We start from the raw sequence: 27,422 nt of genomic DNA, 5'->3' as shown, positions 1-27,422 counted from the left end.
TGGGACATTCTTTGAAAACAGCATAGGCTACTTCTATGTTCTGTAGAACTTCTGACTGTCCCATTGGCTATCTGGATGTGGGCAAAAGCCTTCTTTATAATTAAAGAACCTAAAACACAATTGGAATACAAAGTATATTTTGTCAAGTTTTAAACATGCACAGAATTTTTCCTAAGAATTTAATTCCAGTGTATATTGGAAGGAATATTGTACTTAACTTTATTCTGAACTTTGCCAGTAGTTCACCATTCTGAAAAATCATGTTACTTGTAGTGGTGTTGGTCATAATTATTGAATCACCAACACAGTATCTCAGTTTGTGGGCATTAGTAATGGTTACATTCACTGTGATTTTATTTACAGGTACTAGTATCAGATTACTTAATTAAGTCTTCTGGTATAATCAGGTCTGAGACTCACATATTGAAATACACATTGTTTTAATTTCTTTTTTTTCCCCTCGCTCTTTAATTCTCTTCACCCCCACTTCCACTTCTAACGTACGGATGTTGCCGTCTCCCCTTAAGAACTGGATCTCTGAATGTGGGGCGTCTCCTCTCATGCACTTGCTGCGCGCACCTGGGGCCTGGTGCCCCTGACACACTCGGGAGGGCCTGGCACACCCGGGGCCAGGCGCACCTGGGGTATGGTCCATGGCTCCACCTGGGGTGTGAACCCCGGACCTTCTGCGTGTAAAGCAGACGTGCTAACCACTACACTATGGAGCACACCTATAATTTCTTTTAAAATTTATTTCTATAAAGAAAAATATTTTAATAAAAAACAGCGTGAATATGATTGAAACTATTACACTAAAAGTAGAGAACTTTTTAAGTGTCTTAAGCATTTCAGAGTCATCTCCTAAGTATTTACTTGATATACTTCAACAAGTAGCATATTTCCTGTAGATATTACATGCTTAGTAATTAGTTGATGTTTGTTACTTCGGTTTTTAAAATATTTTTAACCACTCTTAAATGTAACAAATCTCATCTTTATAACTAGGATTATTGTTCCTGAATATTTTAAAAGCATTTAATGTGAACTGCTTGTGTTTTTTTTAATGCCCTCCAAAGTAACATTGTTTACATTTTTCTAAAGTGAGGTCATGTATTATTTATTCATTTTGAGACCATTTAAGGGGGAAAAAACTGACTTGATTTAAAAACTCGATTTAAGTGGAATTTCTGAGTTGTTAAAATTGTCAACAATTAAGCAAATCATTAACTCTTTGAATAATATTACACACTTACAATAACTACTGTATGTATGGTAACAATTTAAATTTATTTTTATTTGATTACTATTTTTACCTCATGACGAATAGCATAAAAGATAAAGTTTTTTTTTAAAAGCTCTTAGGATCATAGCATACTCAGTGGAGTGACTAAAAGAAAAATAGATGTGGAATTTCTTTGTAGTAATGTAATGAAGGTGTTTAATTATTACATAAAAGGAACTTTGATATCACATATCATTTTTTATTCTTTTAAAGGAGGGTGCGTCAGCTCGCAAGACTCAGACTCCCGCAGCACAGCCAGTACCCAGACCAGGTAAAAATATAAAACTTTGGTTTTTGTTTGTTTGTTTGTTTTTTTCCTAAGTGATTCAATAGTGGATTTTCTTTTTTATATTTGTACTACTTTGAAAGAATTGAAATTTTACTTAAAATACTTCTAAAGTAATATGTGACCATTTACTTGAAAATAGGTATAGTTGAAGAGTTTAAGAAATGTTTCTATTTTAAGATTCTAGAAAAATGCTTTAAAAAGCTGTTGATAATTACCATCCTCTCACCAATTCCTTGTTTGAGTTCCATGAAGGTACATGTGGATGTGATCGCCCCCTCGTAGCAATATAGAACCATAGTTTTAATAGACTGATGTGCAGCTTTGATACTTAAAGTTTCAAATGTCATGTTATTTAGCATATAGGGTCTGTAATCATTTTTTAAAAATGTGTTAAAGCAAAGGTAGTATTGAAGTTATTTTAAAAATATTTTTTTTCCCTCTTGGTACTTAAAAAGACTGATCTTTATAAATGCACATACATACCAACACTAAATTTATTTTAGGTGTCTTGGGTTTGATTTTGCTGTTTGTTTTAATTTTATATTTAGCATAATTTCAGTGCTAGGCTATAACACCTGTCTTTTTTTACGTCATCATTGCTGTTGAAAGTGACTGAAGAAAATGAAAAGGGCCGGAAAAGCACAGGCAAGAATTTTACTGGGTGATCTTCCTCTTAAATTTAGTACTATCAGTAGTGTAGATTTGGATATCTTTTTATTTATAATGTTGTACACAGGCTAATTCTAAAAATATGTAGATTATAAATATTAAATATTCCTGGATGCACTTTAAAAGTATGGTATTACTATTATATGGGGTTTATATTAGAATGGTTCTGTGTCCTGGATCTCGAAATGACAGTGTTTACCTTTTTAGAAATGATAGCGGGTTTGTTTGACGTCCTTGTCATTCCTGTTTTTGAGGAAGAACGGAGAAAGAGAGTGCTTCATTAGCCATCTTGAATTTGGAGCACACTGGATATAATTGGTTTCAGATGACAAGAATGTAGGACTATTTTTAAGTAGACAGCACCATTCCAAAGCCCTTATGAAAGTATAAGGAAGAACAATTAAGTTCAGTAAATAGTATTTGAATGTCGTCCATGTGCTCAGTGTCAGCAACTAGGAGAAGCTAAAGGGGCTCTTTGCAGGGAGGAAGGAAATCGTGAAGGAAGTAGGGATGAGTGGGCGGAGTTGGGCCCAAAGAACACAGCCTACAGAATGGAGGAGCGTTGTGGCGGCAGTTAAATGAGTGATAGATGCAGAATTGCTTGTTTTTCTTTAGAAGGGAGAGATGGGAGGCTCTAGTTTGTCAGTCTAAAGAAGATCCCGTGAGATGTTTAGTATAAAAGGATGGAAAGCACCACCTGAGGATTCTAACCAGTTATATGTGTTGTGTGATGTAAAACTGTCTCTATCTCGCATTTTCTCAAATTCATTTGGCAAACAAAGAAGGGGTGGGGGAGGCACTGACACCTGAGTAAACCAAGTTGTTCATGTGCCCTGTGTTCAGATGAAGCTCAGGGAGCTGGATTCTGCCAGATGTGTGGTCTTGGGGAAGGTCATATGTAAAGTAAGGAGCTCTGGGTCTTTTCAGTTCTTAATAGTCTATCATTCTTCTTCAGTTCTACCAAGGTGCACTGGAGATTAAACTGGGATTAATCTGAACTAATGTCTCAAAACCAAATTTTCTGATGCCCATTATGTGACGTTAGCTCTTCCTTCTTCTACTCACTACTCCCACAGGTCCATAATTCCTACCCATCATTGTACAAGCAAAGATTATTTTATATGTTTTTAGCACTCATTTGTCTCACTAAGACCCTTGGTTTGATTGGATGTTAGCACTTTGTCATCTTTATTTGTCTTGATCAGTGAATTTTTGTTTCGCAGCAGAAATGTTAAATATATTTGTTTTGGGGTGCTGCTCAATTTTGAAGGAGTATTGTGTAGTATGTGATATTTTCATCTGTATTATCTTTTTCAAAATGAAAGAAATATGAGTGTACAAAACACCTGGCAATGTAATGGTTACAGATGAGAATTATAGAATTATAGAGTTATTTGTTAGGTGGAGTTCGAACCCTTTGGAAATGGGGCACTGAGCCACCTATGCTTTTTCCTTCAGTGAAGGAACTCAAGGATGGACTTCCACTTTTGATAATTTTTTTTTCTTTATCCTTTCATCAGATATTTATTTAGCACTAATCGTGCTATCCAGTTCCTGGGTAAATTTAATATCTTAAAGTGGATACAGTTATCCCCAATTTCTAACCACTCCTTTAGGGGATATAACTAACAAGAGGCACGATCCCCAGTGGATTCAAAAGCACGAGCCTTTGATAAGCCTTCATCCTGGGCCTGATTGTCGTTTCCTTTTACAGGTGCATATCACTGCTCTTCCCACCTCTTTCTGATGCACACAGAAGGCATACTTCACTTTCCAGCTTTAATTCTTTACTTCTTCTTCATAGATATTCTGAAATGCATAGCTGGCCGATAGCTATAGTTTATCTGCTTATTGCTCATGTGAGATTGAGATTTAGCAGCTCTGTGTACTTTAGATTTCTCATGGTAGTCAGTCATCCATTTTATAACCTAGGTGCAGGTTGGAGTACCTCATCCTATAATTTTAAATCTGTGTACTGATGATTTTCAGAATTGTATCTCCAATTCAGACATCTCTTTATTTGATTTTTATTTTTCAATTAGAGTTGACATTCATTATTATATATGAAATATTATATTTCAGGTGTACAGCATAGTGGTTAGATGTTTATATAATTTATGAAGTGATTCCCCCATTAGTTTAGCACCCACCCGGCACTGTAGGTAATTATTACCATTTTATTGACTCTATTCTCTATGCTGTACTTGACATCCCCGTGATTGTTTTGTAACTACTAATTTGTACTTCTTAATCATACTTCATCCTTTTCATCCAGACTCCCAACCTTCCTCCCATCTGGCAATCACTAGGCTGCTCTATATATGTATGAGTCTGTTTTCATTTTGTTTGTTTGTTTGTTTTGTACTTTAGATTCCACATATAAGTGAGATCATATAGTATTTGTCTTTCTCTATTATTTCATGTAGTATAATACCTTCTAATCCATTCATGTCGTTGCAAATCATAAGATTTCATTTTTTAAGACTGAATAATATTTCGTTGTATATATGTACCACATCTTCTTTTAACAGTTGTCTATTGATGGGTACTTAGTTTGCTTCCATATCTTGGCTATTGTAAATAGTGCTGCAGTAAACATAGGAGTGCATATCTTTTTGAATTAGTGTTTTGCTTTTCTTCAGATAAATACCCAAAAGTGGAATTGGCTGGGTCAGGTAGTTCTATTTATAATTTTTTGAGGAACCTCCAATCTGCTTTCCATAGTGGCTGCACTAAATTGCAATCCCACCAATAGTGCAAGAGGGTTCCCTTTTCTCCACATCTTCGCCAGCACTTGTTGTGTGTTGATTTATTGATGATAGCCATTCTGGCAGGTGTGAAGTGATATCTCATTGTAGCTTTAATTTGCATTCTCTGATGATTAATGACATTGAGCATCTTTTCATGTCTAATGGCCATTTTTATGTCCTCTTTGGAGAGATGCCTGTATAGGTCCTCTGCTCAATTTTTAATTGGATTGTTTTTTGGCCGTTGAGTTGTATGAATTTTTAAGTAAATTTTGGATATTAACTCCTTACCAGGGATTATCATTGGTAAATATCTTCTCCCATTCAGTAGGTTGTCTTTCTGTTTTAAGTTTCCATTACTGTGCAAAAACTTTTTAGTTTAATAATGTCCCACTCGTTTATTTTTTCTTTTGTTTCCCCTGACCGAGAAGATAAATCCGAAAAAATATTGCTAAGAGCACTATCAGAGAGTTTACTGCCTGTGTTTTGGGTCTAACATTGAAGTCTCTAATCTATTTTGAATTTATTCTTGAATGTGATGTAAGAAGGTGGTCTAGTTTCATTTTTGTGCTTCTATCTGTCTATTTTCCCCAACATAATTAATTGAATAGACTCTCTTTACACCATTGTATATTCTTGCCTCCTTTGTCATAGATTAAATGACCATGTAGATATGGGTTTATTTCTGGACCTTCTCTTCTGTTTCATTGATCTGTGTGTCTGTTTCTATGTCAGCCCTTTTTTCTCTGATATTTTCCCTATTATGTCTTACTTCACATCTTTCTTCTTTGTTATTGATAAAAGGCACCACCATCAACTCTGTTTCTTAAGCCAAAACCTTGGGAGTTATTTTTCATTCTTCACATTTGCTTATTGCTCTCATCTGATGTCGGTGAGTTCTGTCAAATTTACTTTTTCTGTATTCCAAATTTATCTATTTCCTCTTTATCTCCAGTACCACAACTCAAGTCTAAACCATCATGATTTCTTTAGATCACTGTATCTTAAAGTATTATTCCATGACCTGTTTATTTCTGGCCCCCAATAAGATATATACAGAAATTGAGAGTACAGCACTGTCACAATATCCAAGTGTCTGCTCATTTTTCTAGTAGTTCATCGTTACTGCATTTTATTCAGTTATAGCAGAGCATCTTGTACATAGGCTCTGAATAAATATTTAAGTGAAAAACATAATTATATTTGAAATCAAACACAGGAGCAATAATGCTTATTCTCAGCCTGTAAATTGTCAGTCACTGCATTTGCTGAAGCAGTGGTAGTGGTACTAGGGGCAGTAGCAGTTAGCATCAACTGTAGCCACAGGGTTCAGTAACTGGTGAATAGGTGTCAAGACTTGGCTAAGGGACTTAAGGTGCATTGTTGTTTTTAAGACTCTTACGGCAGTATCGAGAAGTGGAAACTATTATCTCTGTTACGGTGTGGACGGTGGAGGACCGCTGCAGTTGAGCAGTCAGTCAGTTCAAGCGGCCAGGGCAATTTGCCTAGGAAGTGCCAAAATAGGGATACGCATTGAGGTCATCTGAATACAGACTCTTGCTCCTGGTGACTGCCCTGTTATTCTGCCCCCCACAACCCGCAATCCAGCTCATCGGTAGCATGGGCCTCACTGTGTCCCTGTGTTGGTCTTACTCACCACAAAGCTATAATGTTCCTGTGTAGTTTTTTATTTATTATTATTAAATCTCTAAATTTAATATTTTTAATATGTGAATTTTTATAATTTTATGCTTACTTTCATTCTTCTTAGCTCTGATTTTAGTGAGTCATTTCCAAAAGTACTGAGTATTGTGGGCTCTCTTACCACTTTGGTGAGATTTCAAAGACATCTTTTTTGTATTTCTTCTTAGTCATTCTCTTAGCACCTCCTTTTGCCCGTTTATCCATATATCTGTCCACCCTGTCATTCCTTTATCCTTCCAACAAATACTACACATTTGAGAATGTATTATATTCCAGATGATGCTATCTTGTTAATCAGATGTATCCAGAAGTCATATTTCTAAAAATGACTTAAGAATGTTTCAGTGTTTTTACACAGCAATTAGATAAGAACACTGTATTAATATGTATGTGCGAACTTATATTTGTGTATATCTTTCTCTGCTTTATGTGGCGGGAAGAATCATACTGCCAAACTCTATAATACCTAACACAATGAACTAGCTATATACAGGAGTATAAAGTATTAGTCAAAATATACAGTTTTACTACTGTTAAAATGGGACATATTCCAAAAATGTGTGTGCTTCCTTTTAAAAGTGGTATGTTTCGAAGAACTGATGTTTAATTAGAATTTTAAATCTCTTAAATTTTATTTATTTTTATTACTAAAATAAATTCTAGCACAGCCCATGGCACACAGAAGGGTACTCAGTAAATTTTAATTTTATGAATAAATGCAGAAAATTGAACATATAGCATTTTTTATCCTATTTTAAAATACATTAATCTTGATCTAGGTTGATATTACCATTATGCCAACAAGTATTTCTGTGCAATATAAAGTCTGTATATAAATAGTGAAAATATATGAATACTTATGTTTTTTATAACATACATTTATAATTATTAACATGGACAATTCCAGATTCTGATCATCACATGACTCATTGCCTTTAATGTTCTCTTCTTCTGCTACTACTACTAATAAAAAACAATTTTAAAAAGAAGAAAAAAAGGTAATAAATATTTTAGGTTTTAACTCCCAGTAACACTTTTTTCCTCCAAAATGGTTAAGCACATTTCCCCTTTCTAGTGCTTCTCCATCAGTATTATATGCTGTCGTAGTACTCTTTTTGCATTTATTACAGTGGCAATTAGTTAATTAAGAAATTGTTTATTTGCCTTTTTTGGGGGACCTTAATTCCATGAACATAGATACTCAATACCTACCAATCTGGTATATCCAGTTTTCCTGTTTAGTAAAAAACAACTACAAACGAATATAAATAGGTTCCCTGGTAAATAAAGACCAATTCGACTACAGATTGTTTTAAATGCTAAGGCATTTTAATGTTTTTGTGAAGCGGAGACATAACTCAGTATTACCTAAGAAGATTGCAATACATTTAAAAATTTTATTACTAGTCGTATGTAAATATAAATAATTTTTAGGCCTTATTCGTTTTTAAAGGTATAAAAATAAGAATGTTATTTGCATAACACTCAGAAGTTCTCTTTTTCATTCTCTCAACAGTTTCTCAAGCAAGACCTCCCCCGAATCAGAAGAAAGGTGAGGTTATCCATATGATTCTAAAGTTATTTTTAAAAGTAATTGTGGGAGATGGCTCCATAGTGTAGTGGTTAGCATATCTGCTTTACACGCAGAAGGTCCTGGGTTTGCACCCCAGGTAGAGCCCTGAGTGTGTCAGGCCTTGTGTGCATGCCGGGAACATGGCGGGGAGACTCCTCGCTTTCAGAGATCCAGTTCTTTAGGGGAAACGACAACATCCATAGGTCAGAGGTGGAAGTTGGGAGTGAGGGGAATTAAAGAGGGCAGGGAGAGAAGTAGTTGTGATTAAGCTAGATTACAAAACCGAGGCTGATCTTATGCTTGTGCAGTTATGGTTAATTGTGCTTGCTGTCTATTCTAAGTAGTCAGTGCTTAGGTCATACTTATTATTAAAAATAGTGAACATCACTGCTGACTTAACATACTTTTTTTTTGCTTGGAAGAGTTAAAATTAGAAATTTATAAACCTTTGACTTTTAATTAGGAGAGTAACTACAATTCCTTTTAATAATGATAACATATTTGCTACCTTTAAAATTTTGTCTTTACAGGATCTCGAACACCCATTATCATAATTCCTGCAGCTACCACTTCTTTAATAAGCATGCTTAATGCAAAAGACCTTTTACAAGACCTGAAGTAAGTAATTTGTTAAGCTATTCTTTTCGTAGGACATGGAGATATGTTCAAAATTTATAGTTAAGAGTCTATCCCTTATTTTGAGAAAACAAAATTTCATTGTGCTATACGCTTTATAGATAGTCTGAAATATAATTTTCAAAACAGAATATATTTTTTTATACCTGGATTCTTTAGAGAAAATTATAGAAACTTCAGGCTAAAGTCTTAATGAAAAGGATACAATCATATTAATTTTTAAAATGAATTGTTTTGTTTTGATTCTACCCTGAAGATCTTGAGTAGGTTCTCTCCCTCTCCCACCTTCTAAGTTCCATTTGAAGTGACAGGAACTTCTGTGTGTTAGATTAGATGTACCCTAGTGGGAAGAGGGTGGAACCATAGTTTTTCAACCTAGACATTGGGAAAAGTTGAAGTGGAAGTGAAACCTATACTTTATGTTAAAATTTCCAGATACTTTCTGAGTTTTTTTTAATTGAGGCGTAATTGATGTAACATTATATTAATGTCAGGTATGCAGTGTAATGATTTAATAATTATATGTATTATAAAATGATTACACAATAACACCAGTTAACAACCATCACCATACATGGTTACAGTTCTTTTATCTTGTGATGAGAACTTAAAGATCCCCTCTCCTAGCCACTTTCCAGTATGCAATATAGGATTATCGATTCTAGTCACCATGGCACACATCAGCACATTCCTGTGACTTATTTTATAACTGGACATTTATACATTTTCATTTTATATTGGAATTTTGTACCTAAATTTTTAATACCTCCTTCATCCTTTCCTGTTTAAAATGAGCATAGTTGTAATTGTAACTCAGTTTATACTAATAAACATGCATCATGGCATTGGGCACAAAATAAATCTCTTCCCTACTCAATCAGCCTTAGACTTAAAGTTTTAATTTACATATTTTCCAAGAGCATTTATCTTTATTAGTTAATATGATAAATTAATAAAGTTTATTAGGCATGTTTAATCTATATTAGTAGGAATTCAGTCTGCCAAATGTACATTAATCTGTTAAGACACTGGCAAATTTTTAATTCATACTTCTTAATTGTTTGAGTTATACTCGAGGAGAATTGAAAAAGCAAAATCTTTAATAAAAATGTTTCCTTTTTTTAGCTATAAATGGGTTTTTTGGTTTGGAATACACCCTACATTAGAAGTTTGTATCTAGTAAGTCATACTGTTTTGCCTCAGCTATGAGAGTTACAGATGGATTTAGTCATAACTCTCATGCAGGGAGAGTGCCGTGTATACTGAGTTTGTTCATTCAGCAAACAACAATAACTAGAAAGCAGTGTGCTAAGTGGGTGACTATACCACATGCCCAGCCTTCTAGGAGCTCTCATGACAATGGTGACAGTGTGTTAGGAGTCATTGATAGCAATTGGTGAGAAATAAAATGCATTCCAGCATTTGGTATTAAACCCAATCTCAGTGCCCATTTTTCAAAGTTTGGTGAAAAGTGTAACTTCCTTTAACAGGTCACAGACTGGAACCACATCTTTAAGATGGGTTCATAATCAAATTAGACCTCAACAATAATGTATCATTAAAAACTGCACCTAGCTCTCTTCTCACTAATTATGTTTTATTAGAACATACATAACAATAGTAATTTTTATGTAATCTAAAGAAATACTTGAAATTCATTATTTTCTGGAATTAGAGATCTGAAAATGGAATAGAGACTACATCTCGCCCGACCCATCCTTATTCTTAACATGCTGCAAGGGAACCCTGCAGGCTGCTCCTCCTACTTAGTTGCGGAGCAGGATCTCCCAATGACCAGTTTGTTTTAACCTTTGGACACTGGAGTTTCCCAAAACATTCAGATTAAGGAGGGTTTTTTTTCTGAACCCGACAGTATGGAATAGCTCAGTAACAAAAACTCAACACTCAAGGCCTTATGTTCGCTGTTAGATAGAATAATAATAATATTTTCTAATTTGAATGGCCTGACATTGAAAATTTTTGTTAGATATTTTTAGTAGTAAATAGGAAAATACATTCACTCAGCATAATATCTAAAAGAAGAATGTGAGCGAATGCTCTACCTTCTTTCTTAGTAAAGTAACACTAATAATTCTTGAAGAAGGAAAAAAGGCAGCCTCACCTACAAAAAGGAAAGCATACTGCTTCTAAATAACTTACGACTAATTAAATATGAGAAGCAAAATAAGTTGTAATGCTTGCTGATTTTGGGTTTTACCAAATGTAGAACTGAATTTTCAGTGGCTGTGACTTAAATAGCTGTATAAAAATCAATGTAACCTGGCATATATATATTCATATGTTAAGTAATTTTTTAGTTAGTGCCTTTGAATGAAATTTCCAGTGAACTTTTTTCCATTAACTGTATGGAAAGGAAGGAATGTGTATGTTTTATATTTTTATATTTTATTAGGCTTTTATAGCGAGATTTAGTGTTCCGACAGTGTTGTGGATTACTCAGGTAATTTCCTCTAGTAATCTACAGTTCCTCAATTGATCTGCAGTTGGGTGAATAGGAATGTAATCATTTTGGCCCACTGCTTGCAGTTGATTTAATAATTGAGACTGCGTTGGACCCATGCAAAAGTGGTTTTCATTGACAGTTTTTTAAAAATGTTTTGTTTTTGTTTGAGTTATTTATGTACTTTTCATCATTTACAATCTGTGAAATACGATATGCATCAAGTTTTTTGTTTTTGTTTTGTGATGCCATGGCTTCTTGTCTTGCATTCTGGCCACCCAAGTCTTTACAACTAAACTGTGAATTGCTCAGAATAAATGGACTTGTTATTCTACTGTTATTTGTATTTTTGTTGTTTAAAACAGTGTTTGACAAATAATGAGTATTAAGTAAATGTCTAGGAAGAAAGAAGAAAAGGAGGGGGGACCACACTGAGAAAACTGGGGAATGGTAGACTCTTGTGTACCTGAAATTCTGAATTTATTTTTATGTGTGATTGTGCAAGTTGTGAATTCATTAATGCATTTATTTCTAATTTTAAATTCTTTTTTTTTTGATATATGGTAGTCATATCTGCAGCTGTGACTTGATTTTAGTCCCCATGAAGTATCATTATATTTGATATTGTATTTTTTACACTTACATTATTTGGATCAGGTGATCTTAACGGCTTTTTCTTGCTCTTTGATTTTTATGATTTGCGAATTTGATAGTTCCAGTTCTCATAATTTTTTAGTAATTGACAACTATAGTTCTTATAAATTTGTCTGAAAGGTTATAGAAAAGTCACGGTAAATTTTTGAAATGTTAAAGAAAGAAACTCTGGCTTTGAATTTTTTTAGTCTCCAGAACTTTTGTAGTGCTCCTTTGAATGTATTACAAATCTAATATTTAAATATTATTTTATAATAGAAGATAGCAAATGCTGCAAAGAAACCACAAAATAAATTTTAGTGTCTTTCTCCTTAGCCTTACTACAAGAAGCCAAACAGTTCAGCAGACCACATTCTTAGGATAGGTCATGCCTAATTTTTCTTCTAAGTTTCAAACATTCCCTTTATTGTTTAACACCTCATTGCTACTGACATATCCCCTACAGTTTGAGTCAGCTGGAGGCTTTGCTGTGTAGTTAATGCATAATTGCAACCTCCTCCGCACAATTATAGTACTGGCTGTAACCCATAGCTCATGTTGGCATAGGTTCTATTTGGTTTCATGTAAATTGAGGATCCTTCAATTTTCTAGCCCTTTGGTAAGTAAATGAAACAAAACAAAATAAAACCCACCTTAACCTTTTGCATCCTAAATAACAAAATTAAGGTTATATTGTGGAAGTATTAAAAAACCACATTTTACATTTGTAAACATGACTTTGAGAGACGTTTTAGTGGGACTGTAAGTTTATTGAAAATAAGCTGATTGGATGGCACTTGCGAATCTGGCCATGATGGGAGCCTCATAGGGCAGCGTTCCAAAGAGGAGAAGTTGCACAGAGAGGGTGCTCCAAAGATAGGTAGAGGGTTCCTCTTGCTTTACTCAAATTATTTTCACCACATGAAAGTGAGGAAACTGCTTAAGGCCTGGGAAAGAAGTATGTAGAACAGTTACTGGAGCTTACACCGTATGGTGACTAGTTCATGTTCCCAGCAGCAATGCAAAATGGTTCCACCACTGTGGGCAACATAGAGGAGTTTATTTTTTTCTAAATACATCGAAGGTATCTTCTAGCTTCCTTTGTTCAGCTGATAGTGTGATTATCAGGTCTGTGAAGGAAATCTGCTGTATCTGTTGTTTTAAAGATCATTTTAAGTTTGTTTACCTGGTATACCTAGATGTAGATTTCTTAAATATCCCTCTTTGGGGTTCGTTAGAATTAAATCTGTGGATTGGTGTTTTTTGTTTGTTTGTTTGTTTAATCAGTTCTGTCTCTTACCTCTTTAGATTTTACCTCTGTGTTCCTTCCCCCTCTTCCCCCTCTTTTCCTTGCGAGACTTAAATGAGATATACTTCAACCCTCTTGTTCCATCTTCCGTATCTCTTAAATGATTGCACTTTCCATCTGTTTCTCTGTCACCTGCATTCTTGTTAACTTCTTTAGATTAATTTATAGTTGTCTGTTTCTTTGGTTGTGCCCTAATCTGATGTTAAGTCCATTGACTTAAAATTCAGATATCTTATTTTTCTTCAGTTTTAGTGGTTCTATTTAGTAATTTTTCAAACCTTCGGTCTCTTTTTATAATTCTTTTTCCTTATCTAATTTGCAATTTTTATAAGCTGGTTCCTTGATAATTGCATCATTGAAGTCCTTAGTTATTTTTTTCTTTTGACTGTTGTTTCATTTCTGATACCTCACTTCCTTGTGTGTTTTTCACTCTTCATTTAATATATATTTTTTTATTGTTTTCTTTTATTCATTTCCTTGGAATTTTTTCTGTGAAAATTGTATGACTTGTAGAATGTAGGCGGAAGTACTCTAGAAGAGATTTGAATTTGTGTCTGTTGAGCACTTGGAAGTATCCCCAGTCTAATACCACTTTAAATTCTCCGTTTGAGGTTTTTTAACATCCAGATATTATTTTATTCATTTACTTTCCTTTTTTTTTAATTTAGGAAAAAGGAAATTATATTTTTAACCTGGGAAATATCCATAAACTTGTTCTGTTTTCAAAATAACAAACGTAAAGTCTGGAACTTATCTAGCTACGTCGTCTCATTTCCATTTTATTTTTTGACAATATTAATAGAATTATTTCAGTAGAACTGTACTTGTTTAGACAGTAATGACTTTAATCACGTTACCCATATTCCTTCACACTGATGGACTATAAAGTAGAATAAATAAATCGCCAATATTAAGTGAGTCATTGGACATGAAAATATTTCTTCAAATCATATCCATGTACTATATCAGTTTTATAATTCTGGTTGTATTCGTTAGAATACTTTTAGTTGTAAGTGATAAAAATCAACTCAAAATAGCTTTATCAAAAAATAATTTATTGGCTCAGCATAACTGAAAAGTTCTGTTTTTAGGCACAGCTGGACTCACTGCCAAAATGGAGTAATCAGGAGTTGCTCTTTGTCTCTCGGGCAGATTGTTCCCCTTCGGGGGCAGAGATGATTGTCAGTCAACAACTCTGGGTTAGCAATTGCAGTACAACAGTCGTGCCCGTTTCCCCGTAATTCCAGCAGAAATCTCAGGATTAATCTTTATTGGCCCGCTGTGGATAATACGTTTATTCTGAACCAGTCACTGTGGTCAGGGCTGTTAATTTTTGCTTCCAATCCAGGTGAGGTCCAGTTTATTATTCTGAGATTTGATCTTCCTTGCAATTCCCATTGGTGTTGGTTAGGACTAGGGGTGAGGGGCAGGAAAAAGTGTGGGCAGTGTGTTTATTTCTAGTTTACCACTGCATTAAATGTCCTCCTGCAAGTTCTAGCTTTATGAAAAAAGGAGCTTCTATTAGATACCCTACGTTGAGCAGAATTTAAGCTTTTTTCCTATTCTAGTAGCCTCATGAAATACAGTGATAAACAAAGCGTAAGTTGAATTAGTTTGCCAGTGCCTTCCATGGATAAAAGTCAAAAGTGTTATTTAACTTCTTTGGATTCCCTTCTTTACTCAGTCTTTGGCCCAAGAGTCTACTCCTTACTAGCTAGCTCAGGGATGCCATTAAGATGTTCTTTATACTTTGTCTTAACGTTGGAAAATGTTCTGGCAGTCTCTTACATAGTTAAACAAACCCATGATCCAACAGTTCCATGCACAGGTGTTTATATAAGAAATGAAAGCATATGTCCATAGAAAGACTTAAACAATAATATTTATAGTAGCTTTATTTGTAATAACCCCAATTTTGGAACTACCCAAATGTCTGTCACAGGAGAATGTATAAACACATTGTGGCATAATCATACAATAGAATTCTACCCAGCAATAAAGAAGAATGAACTACCAGTATGCCCACAGCAGGATGACAATTGGAAACATGAAATTGAATGAAAGAAGCCAGGCACCAAAGCGTACGTCCTTTACGATTCCGCATGTATGAATTCTTGAAACAGGCGGAACTATCTTGGATGATGGAAAGCAGAGTAGCTGTTCCTTGTGGAGGGAGGGAAGATTGGGATTTACTGAAAAGCAGATGAGGAAACTTGTTTTGATACAGATGTTTTATATCTTGATGGGAGTAGGTAGTGCTTACACTGAGTGTACATTTGTGAAAACTTATGTATTTGTGAACATCACTTTATGTAAATTTTATGTCAATAACACTGTGTCCTATATGTAGAAATACCCTGACTGAAGCAATGGGGCATAAATGTGATATTTGCAAAGCATATATTTTCTGTTGGAGGAATGACCTCATTCCCATATTTCCTTGTAGATTAGTTTTCATAAGCGAATATATAGGGAGAAAAATAGTTACCTGTGAGAAATTTTTAAATGACATGGCATCTTTTTCTGTTAGATTTGACATGGATGTGAAAGCAATCAGCTCATAAGCGAAGTTCACTATTATCACAATCACCATGTACTAATAATTTTCATGACTACAAAATTAGTATCGTTGTCTAATGAATCCAGAATGTGGTATTGAAAAATTTCAAAGATTTCTACCAAGTGCAAGCTCTCATGCATCCGCTTTCCCTTTTAGCATTCTTAAATTTCAGAAGCAGAATGATACTTAACACAGTGATTGCGTTGCCCCCCATTTAATTGGAGAGGCCAGACCATAGCTAATAAAATAGCTAATAGACTGTGTATTAAGATTATGTGTATTTCAAAATAAACAAACAAATAAAAAATAAGACGTTTAAAATACTTTGTGAACACTAATGAATGTAGCTCTGTAAATTGCTTAATAATTTTTCAGAATATCCGTTGATGGTACAGAAAAGAAGTAAACTACATAGTTTTAGCAGTTGACTAAATTACTAGTAGTATTTACTAAAAACAGACAGCGTATGCTGATTTAATTTCTTTTAAAATTTGCAAAGCAACCCTGAAATTTGATGGCATTTTTCTAATTTTACTGAGGCATAAATCGTGCAAAGAGGTGTTTTGTGAAGTTCGTGGATAGGGAGCCTGGCAGTCACATTATCTTCATTTGAGAAGTCAGGGATTAGTGTGGTCTTTTATGTAACCTTAGAGAATGCTAAGTGCTAGATGAGTGAACATAAACTGTGTCTGTATGAGGGAGACACATTTACATACTGACTTAGGGCCTAAGTGAGCTTGTGTTCTCTTTGGCATGCAAAGGAAGACTTGTATTCTTTAAGCATTATGATCTATCTGTACATGCAAAGCAGGTTTATTTTAAAAACAAACATTTTTGGTTTAAAACTCTTAATATTGAAGAAAATAATTTCAAAATCGAATTTTCCTATTTGTACCACATTGGATTGTTTGATGTATTTTTATGTGTTTTTCCAAAGATTTGTTCCATCAGATGAAAAGAAGAAACAGGGCTGCCAACGAGAAAATGAAACTCTAATACAGAGAAGAAAAGACCAGATGCAACCAGGGGGCACTGCAATTAGTGTTACAGTTCCTTATAGAGTAGTTGACCAGCCCCTTAAACTTATGCCTCAAGACTGGTAAGATAATCTATATTTTTTACACAGTAAATTTTGGTATAATGAACACATATCTCATTTTATCATGAACTATAAGTAGAACCTATCTTTGAAATCTATGTTAATGTCTAATTTGCTCATCAGTAATATGGTCTGGTAATTCAAAAATAAATTTATATTTTGGATAGCTAATTTTTATTTTAATTACCCTAAGAAGAAACACTGACTTCTTGAAAATTTAATAAAAAGTCCTTCCATTTGTCCATTTGTTCTGGATCAGCTTTTAGAACTAAACTTTCAAATAGACTAATTTTTGAAGGCCTGTATTTTAAGATTTTTGATTTGAAGAATCCAAATTTTCTGGTAAGAAACGATAAATGAAAGAATTGTTATTTTTATTTTATTTATTATAATTTATTATTTATTATAATGTCCTTTAATAAAATATTGAGATACTTTAAAGTGCTTATAAATTCAAATATATGAATTACCTTAAATTATTTTGTTAATCTAAGCTGGAGTAAAAGCACAAAGTCTGAGTGCATCTGATATAGAGAATGTAACACATCGATGCCATGAGATGAAATTTCCCTTTGAAGTACTTGTTAGTCTTTAGAAATTAGAGAGTCAAGCCATTGAACAATATGAGTATGTTAAAAATTTACTATAGAATAAAGAGTTCTTGTATTATAATTCTTCCCTGGTACCTAACCAAGATACATGGGGTAATATATGAAATAAATAAGATGAAAATTTCATATGTCAAGTTTAAAATTTGTAGGAAGTAGGAATGTTAACACCATTTGTATTATATGTTTGAGTTACTTGTAGAAAATGATAATGCAGGCAGTGCGTACAGGTGCTAGGCAGTGTGTATATTTGCTAGATCCCTAGCCATTGGTATCATTACCTAGGGATAATATTTTCCCTACCTTTCTTCTTTTCTTCCTTGTTAATTGTTCTCTTAGGAATTCACTGGGAGTCGTATATATGTTCCTCTGCTCCCCTGCTAACCCAGTGAGACCTGGTAGGATCCAGGTGATGTCTGTCGAGCAGATTACCTTTAGTTGGCAGGCACCTTGAGCATTCAGCTATTGTGTGGTACAAGTTACAGCATAAAATTAAGAGGCCATTTAATAGTATGTTCCATTCCCAAGGACAGTTTTGGCAATATGGGGCATATACCCCTTGAAAGGAAGAAATTTTTTTAAGATTTAATTTTAGCCTTAGAGATTTTGAGCAGGTCGAGAATTTTAAGCTGTGGTTTTTCATAGTAACTGATTTACAAGCTGCTGTGTGTGTGTGTGTGTGTGTGTGTGTGTGTGTGTGTGTGTGTTTCTTTTTTTAATGAATAGAAGGTGACTCTGTTTTAATGTTTTGTTGGATGTATAGAGTCTTCATCTATCGCCCTTGTTACTTGTGGACCTCTGGGCATTTGCAGGACCTTTTCAGGGAGTTATAAGGTCAAACTCTTTCCATAATAATACTGAGTGCTAGTCTTAAGATTTATCAGTCCTCACACAGGGACAGTAGCACAACCAATGCACAAGATTAATCATTTATTTCCCTCTCTTACCCCTCTCTTCTCCTCACTCATCCTCTCCCTCCCCATCTTTCTCCCTCTCTCTGTTCTGTAGTATGTCCATGCACTTCTATTTCCTCATCTGTAAAATGAGGGTTATGATAGAACTCACCTCATTGGATTGTTTTGAAGAATAAACGTGTTAACAGAAGTTGTGTGTAAACTGCTTAGACCAGCACTAGCACACCGTAAATGCTTACAGTAAATCTTACTAATGTTAACGGTTATTGTTGATATTATGATTTTGTCCCCACCTCTTTAGTTGTAGGCTTAAACTGCTAATGGCAGTTGTACTTACTATAATTTTTCAATTTAGTTAAATATATTGTAAACTAATGAACTATGAAGGCCTAGAAAGAGATTCGTTCTTTTTTAGGAAAACGAAGTTAAATGGTTGGAAAACAAATTACTTTAAGAAAAATGTAAAGAATGTAGGGTGAATGAAGCTTTTGTAAAACAATTGAAAACCTTGAAAACTAGTTGGTTTCTGTACTCAGATTACTTTCCAAATAATCAGAACTCAAAAATAAGGCCTTGGAACTTCATAAAATGGTTGGTGAATTACTATAATTTATAATGTTTTAAATTAAAATATTTAAAACATATTTGAATATTAAATGACTTCCTTTTAAAACCAACTTTTTTGATTAATAGATCTCCTGTTCCCTCTTGCATTGGAAAATGGGCCCTTACTATTGTTAATAGAAGGGCAAAGATAAAAGGTTAAAAAGATCACATAGAAGGACTGTACGTGTACTTAATTATGTTTAAAAGACTTGGGTGTAAAAAACATATATGGGAAGTACAACAATCATTAATGCACCCTAATGGTGACATTATAATGAAGAGCTACGGTAATGTGCTTTGTTTGCTCATGGAAGTATTGACAAGAGACTACTTCATTATGGGACCCTTTCCTGAAGGATTCACATCAACCAAAGCTCATGTTTGTGTGTTCTCTTTCCACTCTCCCCCTATTCCCCTTTTCTGTTTTTAGGGACCGAGTTGTAGCAGTTTTTGTGCAAGGTCCCGCCTGGCAGTTCAAAGGTTGGCCATGGCTTTTGCCTGATGGATCACCAGTTGACATATTTGCTAAAAGTAAGGTTCTCTTTATTTTTACTGCTTATCCAATATGGAAATGCTCTTGCTTTATTTAAGAGAAAAAGCTGTCTAGGTTCTGTATATATGAGGCGTATATCAAAAGATTCCTATTAAGTAACATTATATAATGTTATTTTTAAGTACCTGTGAAATATTAATATTTTCTGTGTACTTACATCTAAAAGCAAATCAATTGCCTGTCCCCCAACATTAATCATTACCTTTTATGTTGTTTTAAAATCATTAATATTGTTGCACGTCCATACATTTTTATTGAAGTTGATGACCAGTTTTGAAATAGGCTGACTTTTGCTGTACAGTAACGTGTAACTGTAACTTAAAGTGCTCACAGCACTTTTGCCAGCGAGTCCCATTGTGTAGAGTGGCTGTAGCATGATTGGGGGCTGTTCTTTATTCCGGTCTCAGCTCAAGTATTCTTCCTTTAGTTTAGAGAATCCTACTCTGACCATCCTGGAAATAGCCATTCTCCCCTCCCCGTTACTGTCCAAGTTGTTTTATTTTCATAATAGCACTTACTGTTGCTGGGGTATTGTCTTACTTTTATGTCTCTACTGTAAGCCCCCCGTCTGGAGGGCACACTCTGTGATGGGAGGGCCGTCCGTACCTGCTGCATTCACTTTTGTATCGCCAGCGCATAAGAACGTGCATAGGGAGGCATTCGGTAAATGAGTGGATTTCATGTGCCTTATATTCTTTCTTGACCATATATTGGTCAATAAATAGTAGATGGATTTAGCTTGGGGTTTTTTTTGGGGGGGGCGGGGCGGCGGTGGTTAACTTAGTAACATTAGTAGAACTACTTTATTAAAAAAGCATTCTCATGAAACAAATGTTTATTGAAAATGACCACTTTAGTTACTTACAGTGAATGTAGATTGTGCTTCTGTGAAATCCACTCTGTTTTTAGTAACCTCCATTTTTGTTAGTGGTGCCAGTGTTCTTCCAGGCTAGAAACTGCCCACGCTTGAAAGATATAATTGTTTATTCACCTACCTTCATTCATTTTAAAAAACGAGTTCTAATATTACTAATATTATGATATCTTTATATTATTTATGAAACTTGAGTAATTTACAGAGTTGATAAATAGAAAGTTAAAGATATATGGAGAATAGGAATTTTAATGAAAGTAATGTCAGTGAACACAACTTTTTGTTTTATCTACTTGCCTTGTTGAATAGTATTATAATAAAAAATGATTAGAATGCCTTCAAGATGTAAATGCTGTCTAAATTTCATTAAGTATATAACTATGTTTTGTTGTTTTCTTCAGATTGTTAGTCTTCTGAAATTTAGTTGAAAACTTAGAGACCTTTTAAAAACAGTTATTAGTCATGATTTTCTTCCGTGGATTATTCTTTTTCTTCAGCTTCCTTTACTGACTCCTTTCTGTCAGCATTTAAAATGTAAATATTCTTGCCTCTTCCCTCTTAACCTCACCTTGACCTCACCTTTCTTTCTAGCTCCTTCTCTTTTTCCTTCTACAGCTAAGCTTTTAAAAGAATCGTCTCTCTCCCCACTCCCTTTCTTCCATCCAGTTCTCAATCCACTGTAGTCTTGCTCTCTTGGTTTCCAGAGTTATTCCCACCAAATGCAGTTACCCAAACATCAGATACTTTTGACCTCTTTATCAGAATTGAACTCTCTGGACCCATTTCTTCGTTTATAAAATGTTCTTTTCCTGTTACTTGTTATTCTTTCTCAGACTCTGTAGCCTACTTTTCCTGTCTTTCACCTATATATTTATGTTTCTGTTTCTCTTCTCCTTTAATTATAAATGCTCTCTTAGGGAGATTGATTGTTTTCAACTACCACCTACATCTTCTTATTCTAAAAGTTATGTCTCTGGCTTGATATTATCTCTTAGCTTTTAATTTGTCTCCCTGCTGATTTTGTTCTTGCCACTTCTAGCTTCCCACCCTTTCCCCATAACACACATTGAAAGCAGTATCTGTGTAGAGAGTGGGGGAGAACTGAGGGTATTGGGAACATCCATATGGGCCTTGGTAAAATATTATATTTTCTTTATATTGCATAATAAAAAAAATACAAAATTTTAGAGAAGATATTAAATATTTAATTGTATAAACTTGCCAAATAAGGTCATTTGAGCTTAATACTTTATATAGCTTAAATTTTTTTTTTATGCTTGAGGTGACTACATACATTTGTGATCAAGATTTTTAAATGACGATATCTTCAAAATTTTTGTTAGCCTTGAGAAAAAATTTTTATTTAATCTGTATTATGTTGTTCCTTTGTCATTTGACATGTCATCATCATATCTACTAAATATTATTCAAGAGCATCATTTTAATTTGCTCCTTTGTTCCCACAAAAAATTGTTGACAAGATTCATGCAGTTTGCAGAAGTGAACAGTTCTCAACTGTGTAAAGTATTTTGCTTTAGTATTCATTGTGCCATGAGATAACTGGCTTCTTATAAAAGAACTTTGTTTCTTCCATTTTTTGCTGAGGCTTAAAACTTCTAAATCTTTTTCCGTATAAGAAAGATATTTCACAATAATGTCTTGGTATAAGTTTGTTTGCCACTATTGCTAAATAAGAAAATACTTTGTATGATGAGAGAAACCTTATATTTTCTTCATTGGTGAATTAACTTTTTGGACTCTGATTTTCTGACTTTAATTTAAAAAGTTGTTTATTATGTTGGAAAAAATAATACATGAACTAAATCTACTGAAATTATTAAGGGGAACTGTATGTTTTTGTGGCTTTAGTGAAATCATTTAAAAAATTATAACATGTTTTTAAGAATGATTTAAAGCAATCATATTGTGGAAATTAGAAAAACAAAACTTGTAAGCAGAATAGGAGGTATTGAAATGTTGATTTATTTAATTTTAAAACAAAAAAATTCAGAAAATACAGACAATATTTTTTATGCATAAATAAGTATTTTGAAAATAGGTTTCTGAAGCCATAATATAAAACCCCTTTAATGATTTGGTTTAAATTCATTAAATTGAGTTCAATTGAAAATGAGTAATGTGTCTGTCCAGTGTGGCGGACCTTTGTTTATAAAGGCAAATAATTTAGAAATAATGTGCATTTTTTTTTGATAGGCAGAAATAATCATTTTGATTTCTATCAAGAATTAGACCTTTATTAGTTTTTAAAATCAGAAGCCAATAAGCCAGCAAGCAATATGGAACAACCAATCCATAAAGTAGCTGTCAGAAATTAACAAAGTTAATAATGTTTTTCTTTAAAAACCCCTGATACTAGATAATGGTGAGAAGAGCAGTCATATATTATGTTAGAAAAAAAGTTGAAAGAAAGCTAAACATCTTACATGTGCACGTGTCAAACGAAAGTCTCACTGAAGACAAACTGATTGCAAACACAGTGATGAGCTAGCTAGGATGATGCAGCGGAATGGTCAGGGAGAGAAAAAGGTTAAAAGTTAGCGTTTTGTCGCCCACTTGTCGTTAACCTTTTGCAGCACACAGGAGTTGAGAAGTTTTGCCCTAGAATCTTTTATTTGATCAGCACCCAGAGTTATCTTGTAGTCTTGCTCTAAAATTTCCAGTGGCTTACAGTCACATTTGGAATAAAAATCAGATTTATAACCTTAGCTGTAAAGGTTCTACATGTAGGACATTGCCTACAAAAGAAGTTATACTTGTTTGTAGGGCATTCCAAGCTTGCTGCATCTCAGGGCCTTTGTATGAGCTGTTCTCTCTGCTTAAAATCCTTTCTCCCAGATCTTCGCTAGACTCACTTTTTACATCATTTAATTATCTATGTCTGGGTAACTTCTTGAGAGGCCTTCCAGTTTTTTCTTTTTCTTTTTCCCTTTTCATCATTTCTTACAAAGTTCTCCCTTATTTTTTCTTGAATGTTTTTTCTTGCTGTACATATATTTTCCCCCAACTGATTAAATCTCTTTCTCCTCCTAAAGTATACTTTAGATTGCTAAAGTATATTGTTTATCTCTACTAAACACTTTGCAGTGATTTTCCCGTCTCTCAGATAAAAGTCCAAACTCCTTAATGTGACCTGAAGCCAACAATGTTCCATAACTCTAGTCTTAACCTCTTACCCATTCTCTACACGACTTTGTATGGCATAGTTTCATTCAGTTTCTTTAGTTTCTAGACTAAGCCATTTTCTCTTTGAGTATGCTCTTCTCGGTAACTGGGCCAATTTTGTTCTGTGTCAGTTTAATTCTTACTCTACTTTTAGGTTTTAGGTTAGACATCACTGCCTATGCAAAGCCTTTTCTGAATTCCATGGTCTGAGTAAGGTGCCCTTTTTTTTCCATGATACCCTGCTACCTTGATCATACTGTGTTTGAATAGCCCTTTTCTTATTTTTCACAGGAATATGTGCATTTTATCTTAACCTCATTCCTCATTTCAGTCCCCAGTGGCTGGTGTGTACAAATCCTCAGTAAATATTTGTTGAGTTGAATGTTTCTGAGGATGCCACAGTTCTTAGCATCTATTTCAAATATTACTTTAGTTATAATATAGTTTTGGTTGGTGGAAGAAGAAAAACAGTTTTTAATAGCTAATGTCTGTGTTGGGTATTTTTATTTTTTTATAAAATGTTTTAATTTTTTTATTGCCGTTTGAATAAAAAATATTATTTCCCCTCCCATATAGTTAAAGCCTTCCATCTTAAATATGATGAAGTCCGTCTAGATCCAAACGTTCAGAAATGGGATGTAACAGTATTAGAACTCAGCTATCACAAACGTCATTTGGATAGACCAGTGTTCTTACGGTTCTGGGAGACGTTGGATAGGTAATTCTGATCCTCAAATACACTTACTTCTGCTTTATTGTAGTAATTTTCCTATCTACTTGTTAGATTTTAAGTTCCTTAAAGTTATAAACCATATCCCCCAGTTCTCTTTTTTGAACAATGTTGAATTTGATGCTGATCTACAGTAGATAATTTAACAAACATCTTTGTTATATTGACTTGAGATACGGATGGAGAAAGGGCTTCTTGCTTGGTAGAAACAGCACACTAAACTCTGAATCAGAAGACCTGGATTTTAGTCTTGAATCTGTGATCTGGCTGTGATGGACTACATGACCTTTCTGAACCTTGTGTTCTCTCTACCCAAGTAGCTTGGATTAAGTGAGCCCGGTGGTTTTTGTCAGTACAAAAAGGTCTCCCACTCTGGATTTGAGTTGTGGGTAGTTCATGAGAGGCAGTTAATTTTTCAATTTGTTTTAATTACTAGTATAGAGTTCTTAAGGTCCTTTACAACATCAGTTTTGTAATTGGAAGATTTAAGAACAGCACGTGATCACAGTTAATCCCTTCGAATCTGTTACTCTCTTCGAGGCGCCCTTTCTTGGAGAAAGTTTGAGTCGTAACTTTCTTGGTCTAAGTTCCTCACTAAATATTATGGGTTTTCTCGAAGTTAGAGGTGACTGAGGAAATCCAGTGATGATAACATAATATATAAAGAGAAACATTTATTATTATGGCCAGAAACTCTTAGACTATAGATTTTTATTACAGGAATGTTCCTTCTAGCTTACTTTAGCAGTCCTTATATTCCCAAGGGTTACAGTAGCAGCTTTTCAGTTTTTTAGAAAACAAAAAATCCTGTTTCACTACTGATTTTAAGTTAATTAAAAAAGTCAACTTATTTTACCTGTAATAGTCTAAAAATTCTAAAATTCCTATAACTTATAACCTATTATAATATTATTTTTCAGGTACATGGTAAAGCATAAATCCCACTTGAGATTCTGAATTACTTGGGTTTCCCCTTCTTCTGGAAATCTGGATTAAGAAGCATGGATATACCTTGATCTAAAGACTGAGAGTCAAGCTTTATGAATTTATCAAAAACTTACAAACGAAGAAGGTCACAGATCGATCAAAGACCTCATTTGATGCTTTATGCTTCAAAGGGATGATGCCTGTCATTCATATAAGCAAACTTTTTGGCTTATACCTATTTTTTTAATATTAGCCTTTTAGTCTGTAATGGAAATTGTATATTTTGATAGAAGTTTTTTCTCCATTGGTTAAACTAGCATTACTTAAAATTTGTTTCTTTAGAAAATAAAAACAGGTTATACATGTGTGTATATTTAGAGGTTATAAGGCTGCCTAAGCCATCTTGCTTCTGATTTTTCATTGCTCTACTATTCCTTTTATTGAAAATACTATGTTATGAATGATATTAAATTTTTAGTTTCTGGAACTTACAAAACCAAGCAAAGGGATGTGACTATTTTGAATGAATCAAAATGTCAACCTGTATGTATACTATATCAACACTTTTTATTTAAAAAGGAATAATGAAAAATCAAGAACAATTCTTCATCTTTGGTTGAACTGTTCAGCCTTTTCAAGACTTCTTTACTTATATTGAATACATTTAATGAATGTACATTCTTCTCACTGACTTTGGTGATTTTAAAACTTAGAATGATATATTTCTATCTGTGATATATTTCCACTTGAAAAATCACAAAAACAGATTAAAAACCTAATAGCTATAGTACTTTTTATTTTGGGAGCTAGAGTATGACTTGGTGGAAGGAAATGTATTAATCCTACCGTAGTAAAACTTTGACGACTTTATCTTTCCTCATAAGTCCACCTCTCATTCTTAACTTACTGGGTGTGGGGTTTAGAGTCTTCTCTTTCTAGGCAAGTTGATCTTGGAGTCCTTATCTTCCATTATCCCTAAATATTGATAAATTCTCCCAGGCACCAAAGAACACATTTGCTTAATTGTCTGAACAGAAACAAGATAAAAACACTGGTATTTTTATGTGCATATTCAATATTGTATGAAATATAAAACCTATATTTTAACTTAGTAAAATATTTTACTACGTCTCTACTTTAGACAGAGTGTTGCATCCAAGATACCATGAAAGAGCATTTTCCGTGAGTCTGAATTTCACCTTTTACTGCTTAAAAGCAACTTGGAACCTTTACTCCCCTAAAGAATTTCTGCCATTAGAATTGTTGCTGATCATTTTGTATCATTTTTACCCTGCCTTCCCTCCCAGTGTCTCTCTTAGCTATATCTGTCTGTATAGACAGATTTATGTAAACATTTAGCTCCTTATGTTGACATTACCTGGCCTCATTTTGAAATTTAATGCTATCATAAAAATGAGAAGCACTTATTATTTATTTTTTAAGTAACCATGAAAACTCCATATGGAATTTGCTAGGTTTTTGAGAAGAAAGCCAGTCAGCATTTAAAATAGATTTTAGGGTATTTATAAGGTTTGAAGAGATCTTGCTCCCCCCTCTTTCTTCTCTGCATCCCCTCTTTTTGAAAATAAAAGGAAACTCAAATTTGTTCACATTAGAATATCTCAGCATATAAATCTGTTTTCAAAATAATGTATTGTATAAACATTCTCCATGATGAAATAGTCAAGAACTAGAATCTGTAATATTTTAAATGTAAGATTACTTGTTAAGACTACTACAAGTGGACATGAACTACCTTTCTATAAAGATTTTTAGTATTTATACTTATGTCATGTATGAAATTTACTTGATACAGAGTGTGGTTAAAATTGGGAACATCTTTAAACAGGGTTTATTTTTCTATCTTGAATTTGCCTTATATATATTCAAAGGCTTCTGGAAATACAATACTGTAAGGAACATTAGGAAAAGAACAAATATGCTATGCCATGTCTTTTAAAATCGGACCCTTACTATGCACTTGTTTTATTTTTTGGCAGTTCAGTCCCTTATTTAGGTCTGTGTAATTAATTTTAAAGCTGTTAATTCTAAAAAAAAAAAAAAA

At 33.8% G+C, this 27,422-nt stretch overlaps 1 protein-coding gene across 1 annotated transcript in view; it reads left to right on the top strand.

Annotated features, from left to right (window-relative positions):
- CDC73 (cell division cycle 73) overlaps nt 1–27,145 on the top strand; it is an 83,931-nt gene extending 56,786 nt beyond the window's left edge. The window contains exons 11-17 of the mRNA XM_039883339.1: nt 1,496–1,553; nt 8,208–8,243; nt 8,795–8,882; nt 16,801–16,962; nt 19,521–19,621; nt 24,277–24,418; nt 25,351–27,145. Of these exons, the coding sequence (XP_039739273.1) occupies nt 1,496–1,553; nt 8,208–8,243; nt 8,795–8,882; nt 16,801–16,962; nt 19,521–19,621; nt 24,277–24,418; nt 25,351–25,387 (624 nt within the window). The 3' untranslated portion in view covers nt 25,388–27,145. The remainder of the gene's footprint in view (nt 1–1,495; nt 1,554–8,207; nt 8,244–8,794; nt 8,883–16,800; nt 16,963–19,520; nt 19,622–24,276; nt 24,419–25,350) is intronic.
- The last annotated feature ends 277 nt before the right edge of the window (nt 27,146–27,422 follow it).

The sequence above is a fragment of the Pteropus medius genome, unplaced genomic scaffold (assembly GCF_902729225.1).
Source record: "Pteropus medius unplaced genomic scaffold, Ma_sr-lr_union100, whole genome shotgun sequence".
Taxonomy (NCBI): Eukaryota; Metazoa; Chordata; class Mammalia; order Chiroptera; family Pteropodidae; genus Pteropus; species Pteropus medius.
This window is presented reverse-complemented; position numbering and strand designations above follow the sequence as displayed.